We start from the raw sequence: 10367 nt of genomic DNA, 5'->3' as shown, positions 1-10367 counted from the left end.
TACACAGAGACATCTGTGTGTATCTGAAAATGAAATTGTTTGTGGTAAGTCAATTTTTTCCTTGTAGTATTTTTATCCATTCAATCAATTCTACCATAAATTATGTCCACCTGCCTCGCAACGCTGTGGTGTTTAGCTGAACTTCCCCAGTCTGACTACCAGGGGGCGCCGTTACTCTCCCCCTCACCAGACCAACGATTCACCCCGAAAACAACCGGGATCAACCACCTGCAGGCTGGGTGTATAGAGGCTACAGTCAACCTTACAGGCTTCGCATGTGAAGCCTACGTGGTTATAGTGTTAGTTATACTGAAATAGTTTCTTTGCAAAGAAATACAGAGACTAGACATGAACTTTCATGCTGCTGTCGGTGATGTTGTCTGAACGTCATCATTATCCTATAGCGCGTTAGTCCACCTCGTACATCGATGTGAACCACCCGGCCTGTTTTGCGGCAGTAGAATAACAGTTTGAAGTCTCGGCTTCCTTCACGGAGCAGAGTTGGGTCGACCTCGTAAATCACAGCCTTAACGCCACCCTCATTTGGGATGGGCGGGTTCGGCAGAGCAGCAGCGACCTGACAGAGCCCTCCTCACACGGGACAGAGCCAGCCCTAAGACGGGACAGCCTCAGCCCTCCCCAGACGGGACAGCCTCAGCCCACCTCAGACGGGACAGAGCCAGCCCTCCCCAGACGGGACAGCCTCAGCCATCCTCAGACGGGACAGAGCTCTCCTCAGACGGGACAGAGCCAGCCCCCCCTAGTCGGGACTAGGGTTGAGCACCGAAACTCGGTTCCAGTAGGGCACCGGTTCCGACGTAAACGGTTGTAGCGAGATCGAATAAGAACGCAAATTTCGGTTCCTCAGACTCGGGACAGAGCCAGCCCTCATACGGGTCAGAGCCCTCCCCAGGCGGGACAGCCTCAGCCTTCAGACGGGACAGCCTCAGCACTCCTCAGAGGGGACAGAGCCAGCCCTCCCCAGCAGACCTCCGCCCTGACCCGCCATGCAGGGAGTTTAACTCGGCCTCGGATTTTACTCTGCTGACCTGAGAGACATGGCTCCGTTTGGAAAAGGTTTCCTCAAAGCGCGCCTCAAAAACAACAGGTAACGTGATGGGAACTACGGGTAATGTGATGAACTACATGATTACTAGCCTACATGATGAGAACTGAGAACTTAGGGTAATGTGATGAACTACATGAGAACTACGGGTAATGTGATGAACTACATGAACAGAGAACTAAGGGTAATGTGATGAACTACATGAGAACTACGGGTAAATAAGAACTAAAGTAACCACAGGTAGTGGGATTAGAGTGAAGAAGGTGTATTCTCTGTCTGTTACGCACGACGCACCGACCATCAGGTCTGGTTGGGAACACGATGTGAACTCTGGTTTGATTCCCATCACATTCTGGCGTGAGCTCAGGCCGAACCTGGACTCATTGTCGTAGGCCTATACGTCTGATTTACGTTCACGTTTCAGCAACAATGGCAACATTAGAAAGTTGTTTAATCTTTAAGCGCATCGCACGATGACGTGTGCTGGAGTCACTGATGTCAGGATCAATAAGCGATTTGTGCAAAATATAACATTTTTTGTGTGTGTGTGTGTGTGTGTGTGTGTGTGTGTGTGTGTGTGTGTGTGTGTGTGTGTGTGTGTGTGTGTGTGTGTGTGTGTGTGTGTGTGTGTGTGTGTGTGCGTGCGTGCGTGCGTGTGCGTGTTTTCGTGTGTGCTGCACTTGCCATTAAGACACACACCCTACAGGCCTCTGGTCAATATTTTGGAAGATATGATGATTTGATTCTATCTGTAGATTTCAATCTACGGATCAAATCTGTATTTGTGGTTGCAAAACGTGTGATGTGTTTCAACTATAAGTGTAAACACTGAGAGTTCTAAACGCCTTTTATGACATTTTACGCCTTTTGATCCATGTTTTAACCTCTTACACAATAGTGTAAAACTCTGCTCTGCATGGCTGCGTTGCGTCCTCAGAAGGCGTTTCACGCTCCGTTTAATTCTCCAGCTTTAATTTGGAGACGCTCCCTGTACTCTTGGGCTTTGTATTAAATTGCAGTTAAACGCGTATACAGAGCGGCAGACTGTCTCTATTTTCTGCACACACAGCTGAGCAGATCTTTGATGAGTTCAAACGGTCTGGCACGGGCCACGAGCCAGCCTGCGTCAGACAGCTTCACGTCGTGTAGTAATTATTGTAACACCTGTAATTACCTCCAGCGTTCCCATCTACACATATGGCAAACACCGTTTTTCACTGACTCCTCCTCCACTTATGGATTCAGGCCCCCCCCCCCCCCCCAAACTCAGCTAGGGGGGGGGGGGGGTCTGACCCACTCAGCGGAGACGTGAGGAGAACTCTTTTTAAGTGAAACCTAATCACACAGCGCTGATGGCCCCGTGCTGATTGATGAACGTTTAACAGTGAGCGATCAAACGACGCCAGTCGCTGTAGTTCAGTCGGCTCGGCTCCCAGTGGAATGAGAGACGTCTCCCAGTGATGTGAGGACCCGAGGGAATCCCCGAACCACCGCTCAGACCCTGGGGAGCGCTGAGTGCATCCTCTCCCCCTGCTCTCTTCTCCTCGTCCTCCTAAGATCAGGAGCAAAGCGAGGCTTCACCGAGCGACGCAGACGGACGTGTCTCTGGTGTCTCTAGAGCGCTGGGGGTCTGACCACACCACGTCCTCCGTGGTCGAGGGGTAGCGTGGCGCGTGAAGGCTGACAGCGATCATCTCCCAGCGGCTGGAGACCACTCCCACCATGAGCGGGGGTTCAATTGGTCAGCGCTGGTCACATGGTCACACGGAGACAACAAGGGTCCCTTAAGGGAGGCCTGCCTTTTGGTGTTTGCGCATATGTGTTTGCATGGGTTTGTTTTGTGGGTAATAAGTGAAGCAAACTGTGTGTGTTTGGAGCAAGGGAGGCTGGGTTTATGTATGTGTGAGTGTGTGTGTGTGTGTGTGTGTGTGTGTGTGTGTGTGTGTGTGTGTGTGTGTGTGTGTGTGTGTGTGTGTGTGTGTGTGTGTGTGTGTGTGTGTCTCTGTGTGTGTGTGTGTGTGTGTGTGTGTGTGTGTGTGTGTGTGTGTGTGTGTGTGTGTGTGTGTGTGTGTGTGTGTGTGTGTGTTTGCGTATGTGTGTTTAGTCTGCCAGGCTGGGAGTCATCCTAGAGATGAACTCGACCAGATTGGACGAGATTAAAGCGCATGTTATTTCCTCAGCAGTCCATCCTCTCTGAGATAAGTGCAACAGGATACACCTCATGTTCAGACAGAGATAGACACTCTCCAGCCTTATCTCCCCTTCTCTTCCCCTCTCTGTCTCTCTCTCTCTCTCTCTCTCTCTCTCTCTCTCTCTCTCTCTCTCTCTCTCTCTCTCTCTCTCTCTCTCTCTCTCTCTCAGTTTTGGCCCTTGGCTGATTGGCCCTTGGCTAATTGGCCCTTGGCTGGCAGGGGCCAATTAGCCTGAGCCAGGAGCCATGGGTCCTGTGTTTCCTCAAGAACTGAACCCGGTTGAGCTCAGAGTGGAACATGCAGGCAGTACTTCTACTTTCCTGGCTGTAGGTGAGCCAGTGCTGCGACCAGCGGTTGTCAGAGGAAACTCCAACGGCCTTGACCTGAATTCAGTCTCCTACAGTTAACGAGACGAGGCTAACGAGGGCTACGTTGAAGCTAATGAGGGCTACGTTGACACAAACATGTGTTACGCTGAGGCTAACGAGGGCTTCGTTTACACCAATGGGGGCTACATTGATGCTAACAAGGGCTACGTTGAGGCTTACAAGGGCTACGTTGAGGCTAATGAGGGCTACATTGAAGCTAACGAGTGCTAAGTTGAATCTCCTCAACTGTCGCTTCACATCACGGTCTGCTTCCTCTGCGCTCCCACGCTTCATCAATCCAGTTTACATTTTACAGTGAGGTGGAATCGCCTGCCAATACCTCTCGACTCGCCGAACCCTCCGTTGCCTGCCTGGACTTGTCCCCGCAAACAGCCATAACCTTCATATGGCTCCCAGCATGGGACGCCTCCCTCCTGGTATCATGGTTCCTGGTATAGGTCATATCACTCTGCGTGACTGGAGAACACTCCTGGTATCAAAGGCGGAATGGGACTCAGGAGGTAGAGAGGGGTGGCTGGGAACAGGAAGGTTGCTAGTTCGATCCCTGGCTCCACCTAGCTGAATGTCGGGACTGACTCCACCGTTGGTGTGTGAATGTGTGCATGAATGGTTGAATGTTAGGCAATATTGTTAAGCGCTTTGAGGGTCCACTGGTTAAAAAAATGCTGTATCAATGCAGTCCAATGTTGTTTACATCCTTCTGTTTTTATGCACATTTTCAATTTGGGAACGTTTGCAAACAAAATTACTTTTTTTTTTACATTTTAGGGAGGTGGAAAAGTCGGTGGATCGATAAAAAGCAAAAATAAAATAGATTAATAAAGTAAAGTTCAATGGGAATCAATTCAGAAAGGGGGAAAGAGAAGAGACGAGGAGAGAGGAGAGGAGAAGAGAGGAGAGGAAGAAGGAGAGGAGAAAGGAGAGGAGAGGAGAAAGCAGAGAGGAGGAGAGCTAATATCTGTCTGTTGCAATCTGTGGTGACAGAAGTTTCACAAGAGCCATGTCTGCGGTGAAGGGGGACTGATCTGTGATCGCACACCTGACGCATTCGCTCTCCCAGCCCCGCATCAAACCTGGGATCCATAAACAGTTGACGCTATGAAATGTGAAATGTGAGGCAGCTCTAGTGCCAGGCCAAAGGTTTGTTCAAACTGGGTTCCATGTGGACCAGTGTCGTTGCGCCGTTACGTTTCCTTCAGTACGTCAACAGCAGCTGCTCGGGACAATACGAACCAGAGGAGCTCTCATCAGCCCACACCTGTGCTCCATGACCTCACACATAATAATACTGCAACCTCACAACGGCACGGCCAGCCCCCCTCCGCCCAGCCCAGCGAGGGGGGGGGGGGGGGGGGCAGGAAGTGGCAGGAAGTGGCTGGAGCGGAGCTGATTGTGGCGGGCTGGGGGTAGATCCAGGTGTTTCCCCGCCCTGGTGGAACCGGCATCCTGCTGCACAAAAGAGCCCCCCACCCCCCCTACATCAGCCCTCTGCAGCCCCCCACCCCCCCTACATCAGCCCTCTGCAGCCCCCCACCCCCCCTACATCAGCCCTCTGCAGCCCCCCACCCCCCCTACATCAGCCCTCTGCAGCCCCCCACCCCCCCTACATCAGCCCTCTGCAGCCCCCCACCCCCCCTACATCAGCCCTCTGCAGCCCCTCATGACGCCGCCTGTTTATTCACCTGCCTGGCCCAGAGGCACCGCATCACCACCGCCTGCTCCACCGCCGCCTGCTCCACCACCGCCTGCTCCACCGCCGCCTGCTCCACCTTCACCACCGCCTGCTCCACCGCCGCCTGCTCCACCCTCTCTGGTGGGGCCCATCAGGGTGGAGCGCTTCTGTCCATCTTCATTTATTCTTCATCTTCTTCAGTTTCTTCTGGTCCTTCCTTTGGCCTCTGTCTCTATCTGATGGCTTCTTTTTTCTGCCGGTCTCCACCATCCGTTCCCTTCCCCTCGTCCTCCACTCCTCTCCTGCCTTGGCCGGGGTCCTCTCCTCGCCCCCCAGCGGTCTGGAGGTCAGAGGACGGCGTGGTGGGATCGTGGGAATCCCTCTGAGGACCCTTAGACATCTGAAGAGTGAGCGCCTCCGTGGGAACCCTCCTCCAGCCCCGCACGAGGTGCAGTAGGGGGGTGGGGGTCCGAGAGGAAGAGCTAGCGGAGGAAGAGGAAGAGCGGGTGGGCAGGGGGGGGGGGGAGGGGGGGGTGAAAGTCGTCCTGGTCGTCCGTGTCGACCGACGCTTGACTTGTTTGCTGTGCGCTGCCACAGAGCTCAGGTATTTGCCTTTCTCTGCTTGTTTCCAAGGGTGTCCATTAACCAGCCCCGAGCTTTGTTGCTCTCGTATCGCATTCCTCCGCTCGTCAGACACACACACAATGCCCCACTTGTGTGTGTGTGTGAGTGTGTGTGTGTGTGTGTGTGTTTGTGTGTGTGTGTGTGTGTGTGTGTGTGTATGTGTGTGTGGGGTGTCTTTAATGCCAAGTGGAAACCAAAACAAATAACATATCAGCCTGTTCAAAGGGCCGTGCCCACAGCTATTAATATCCCAGCAGTAGTTCTGATGCTTTCAGAGGACGCTGGTGTTCTCCATGTGTGTTCAGCCTGTTCTCCATATGTTCAGCCTGTTCTCCATGTGAGGTTCCTTGGTTCTCCATGTGAGGTTCCTTGGTTCTCCATGTGTTCAGCCTGTTCTCCATGTGAGGTTCCTTGGTTCTCCATGTGAGGTTCCTTGGTTCTCCATGTGAGGTTCCTTGGTTCTCCACGTGAGGTTCCTTGGTTCTCCATGTGGGGTTCCTTGGTTCTCCATGTGAGGTTCCTTGGTTCTCCATGTGAGGTTCAGCCTGTTCTCCATGTGAGGTTCATTGGTTCTCCATGTGAGGTTCCTTGGTTCTCCATGTGAGGTTCTCCATGTGGGTTGCTCGTTGTGTGGGGGCTCACATGCTGCCCCTCCTAATGATCAGTGATCAGAGGTTCTCCACTCAGCCCTGGTTCTCACAGAACAGAGCGTAGAACCAGAGCCCAGATCAGATACGAAGCTGTTCACACCGCCACCCGAACCAGAAGCATTCTCACACTTTGATAAAGCAAAATCACTGGATGATTATCGCCGTCTGGATCGTTATCTGGCGATGTCACCTTGATAAAACGATAAATTGACTTCAGCAAGCATCGGTATCTAGCGTTCAAAACATGAATACTCAGCGCTGTTAGACTGTTGTGTGAAGAAAGGCCAAAACAAAACCCATAATTAGGGTGTGAAAGTACAGATAAGTCTGCAATTAACTACAATTATTTCCATTTATAGTCTTTGATGTAAGTCCTCAAAGTGACAGATCATTGGAATATATGAATCCACAATCAATCAAACTCTCTTAAATTGGTAAAGTGTTTCATGAGGAGTAGATAGGGTGATTGAATAAAGTCCGTTGAGTAGTTATGGACTGTGATGACTTAACTGCAACTTCACTGCAGAATCTCATAATAATGGCAAACTTTGTCCCAAGTTCAAGGAACAGAGAAGTAAACTAAAGGTTGCTCACTAATACAGTACATTATTATTTCCAGTACATTATACGACACATTCCAGCAGTCTTTTCCTGTTGTACAGTTACCAGCTTGGTTGGATCCAAGTTTCCCATTTATAATGTCATGTTTGCATTGTTCCACGCTGTGTGGAGCGTATCGTTTCTGCGCTGAAGGAAACATCTGCTCCACATTTCTATTCGGCCATTGTTGTAAACACGGTAGTTGTCGTGCATTGTTGTGTAACCGTAAAAAGGCAGAGCTGTCGTGTTATTAGAGAAGAACGCACGCCCTCGGTACGTTATATTAACCTATCAGGATCTGGTACTCAACAATGCAGTGGTGTAGGAATAATTAGCGTGCAGGGCTGTGGCGTTGGGAGCTAATGGTGTGAACTGAGACCAGCTCCTCTGCATTCCTCCGCTGACAGTCTCTGCTCTCTGTTCCCAGGACAAAGGAGAGGGAGGCCACCGCCGCGGGGAAGGAGATTCAGATTACCGTGTGTGGCCAGGAGAAAGTGGTCTGCGGCGTCACCAAGCACACCACATGCGCCGACATGGTGCAGGCCCTGCTGGAGGACCACAGGGGGGCCCCTGAGGGCAAACAGGGCTCCCCTGAGGGCCAGAGGGCCCCGCCCGGGGGGCTCCGCGGCGAGGCCCAGGACTTCTGCCTGGTGGAGCGCTGGAAGGGCCTGGAGCGCGCCCTGCCGCCCCTCACGCGCATCCTGCGGCTGTGGAGCGCCTGGGGGGACCAGAAGCCCCTCATCCACTTCCACCTGGTCCGGGTCAGCGACTTCGTGGCTCGGAGCAGCCGGAAGGGCCCGCCCGAGGGGCCCCGGCCCCCGGGGGCCCGGCCCAAGAGGGCGGAGCGGGGCGGGGGCCCCCAGCCGCTGGGCGAGGAGCGGCAGAAGCGCATGGTGAAGAAGGCCTTCCGCAAGCTGGAGAAGCTTCACAGGACCCCCCCCGCAGCCCCCCCCGGGGCGGCGGAGGTGGACCGCATGGTCCAGCTCATCCTGGCCCAGGACCACACGCTCCGGGAGCAGGACCGGCAGCTCAGGGACCTGGACCTGGACCTGCGGCGGACCGAGCTGTGCTCGCGGGGCGCGGGGGCCCCGGGGGCCCCAGAGGCCCCTGAGGCGGGGGTCCCTCAGACCCCGGAGGAGGAGGAGGAGCTCCAGCGGTACCTGCGCTGCGCTGAGGACGGGCTGGACCAGCTGGGGCTGCAGGTCCGGAGGCACCAGGACCTCATCCTGCAGCTGTCCCGGGACATCGACCTGGAGCTGGCCGCCGCCGCCGCCGGGGGCCCGGCGGTGTGGCCCCCGGGCCCCCAGGAGGAAGTGGCGGCGGCGGCGGTGGCGGGCCCCGGGGTCTCGGAGGCGGAGGCGGAGGCGGACGCGGCGTTCTACGCGGCGGAGCTGGAGGCGGTGCGGGGCGAGCTGCAGCGCAGCCTGCTGGAGGGCGTGGCCCTGCACCGCGAGGGCTCCCAGCTGGACCACGCCCTCCGGCTGCACCAGGACGCCACCGCCGCCCGGGACCAGGAGGCCTGGCAGCTGGCGGCCCAGCTCGGCTCCCTGCAGCTGGGGAGCGGGGGGGAGGAGGCCGGGGGGCCTGGCCCCGACCCGGGGGCGGGACCCGGTCCGGGACCCGCTCAGAGCTCTGTGCGCTGCTCCGTTGCCCCGGCGACCGTGAGGCTGAAACACGGCGGGGGTCCGACGGACATCACGGACACGGACTCGGACACAGGGATAAGCTCCACCCACAGCCAGGATTCGCTCTCCCCCGGCCTTGAGGCCCTGCCCCCCGTCGACACCGACGTCTGAACTTGCCAATCAGACGGCCAGACATTCTCACTGACGTTCCTGAGAGCTGGAATCTCTACATTCTGTCAGGTTGGGGCCAGATAGTTAGGGGCCGAATAGTTAAGGGCCCGATAGTTAAGGCCAGATAGTTAGGGGCCGGATAGCTAAGGGCCCCCTAGTTAGGGGCAGATAGTTAGGGGCCGGATAGCTGGTTAGTTGTTAGTTAGCAGAGTGTGTGTTTGTGTGTCTGACTCCCAGCCAAAAGCTTCTGGTTTAAACCCATCCTTACATGACCTGCTCCTCAAAGACACAGACCCTCGTACTGCAGGTGGCTTTGGGACACCAGCTAAATGCTGAAGGCTAAAGGCTAGCTGGTAGCAGCTAGTATCACAGTCGCCCCTCGGAGTCTGAGAGCCGTACTGCTGGTGTGTTGGACCTCTCTCAACATCTGGATTTATGTCCTTTGTAACATAAAGCGGTAGTGATGGATCAATGTTTTATGTTAAAACAAACAAATTCGTAGAACTGAGCGATGTCTTACATTTATTTTGCTACGCCGAACCACAACAATGTACATAAGCTGTATTATAACTGAACATGAAATTTTTCTAAAAGTACAGTTTTAGGAGGTTTTTTTAAAAGCACCTGGAATAAAGCAATATATTTATTTTTTTAGAGATGGTAGAACAAATTTGATTTTACAGATATGTTTAAATAAAAAGACATTGTATGTTATCATTGGTGAACATTTAGAAATGTTGAATCTTATTTTCTGTTTATTGACTAGCCTTCTGGTTCCTGTGTGTGTAACACCTCGACAATTTTAAGGTCTCAGAAAGCTACAAAAGTAAATTATGCCTAAGCAAAAATAAAATCTATTTCTATTCATGACTCTGAAGTTGTTGTGATTCTGTGGCTGTAGGTCTGACGCGTCAGTGATTGTTACTGAAACACAAAGATGGTCGACACTTTCCCTCACCCCCTTCAAGGAACTTCTTATCCCTGAGAAATGCTGACCACCACACAATACATTTGGAGTCGGTAATGAATGCAGACTGGTAGAGCGGGTTCGCTGGTAACCCGAAGGTTGCTAGTTCGATCCCCTGCTCCTCCTAGCGGAGTGTCGAGGTGTCCCTGATCGAGACACCTCACCCTGACCGCTCCTGACAGGCTGGCTGTCGCCCTGCGTGGTCGACTCCGCCGACGGTGTGTGAATGTGTGCGTGAATGGGTGAATGTTAGGCAGTGTTGTAAAGCCCTTTGAGTGGCCGCTAGTTAGAAAAGAGACGTAAAACAACGGAGAAGCACCACCCTGTAGTCAGGAGCGACACCACCTCTGAGCTCGCTCCGCCTCTGAGACGGAGCACTGTACAGAAGGAGCGGGGGGGTATCTGTTTCAC

At 53.7% G+C, this 10367-nt stretch overlaps 1 protein-coding gene across 1 annotated transcript; it reads left to right on the top strand.

Moving 5' to 3' along the window:
* Positions 1 to 261: 261 nt before the first annotated feature.
* On the top strand, positions 262 to 9860 carry rassf9 (Ras association domain family member 9). Its single transcript, XM_030365285.1, has 2 exons — positions 262 to 1108; positions 7621 to 9860. Exons 1-2 carry the CDS (start codon positions 1059 to 1061, stop codon positions 8987 to 8989), a joined length of 1419 nt encoding a protein of 472 aa, XP_030221145.1. The 5' UTR covers positions 262 to 1058; the 3' UTR covers positions 8990 to 9860.
* Positions 9861 to 10367: the final 507 nt, after the last annotated feature.

This window comes from Gadus morhua, chromosome 9, assembly GCF_902167405.1.
Source record: "Gadus morhua chromosome 9, gadMor3.0, whole genome shotgun sequence".
Lineage (NCBI taxonomy): Eukaryota > Metazoa > Chordata > Actinopteri > Gadiformes > Gadidae > Gadus > Gadus morhua.
This window is presented reverse-complemented; position numbering and strand designations above follow the sequence as displayed.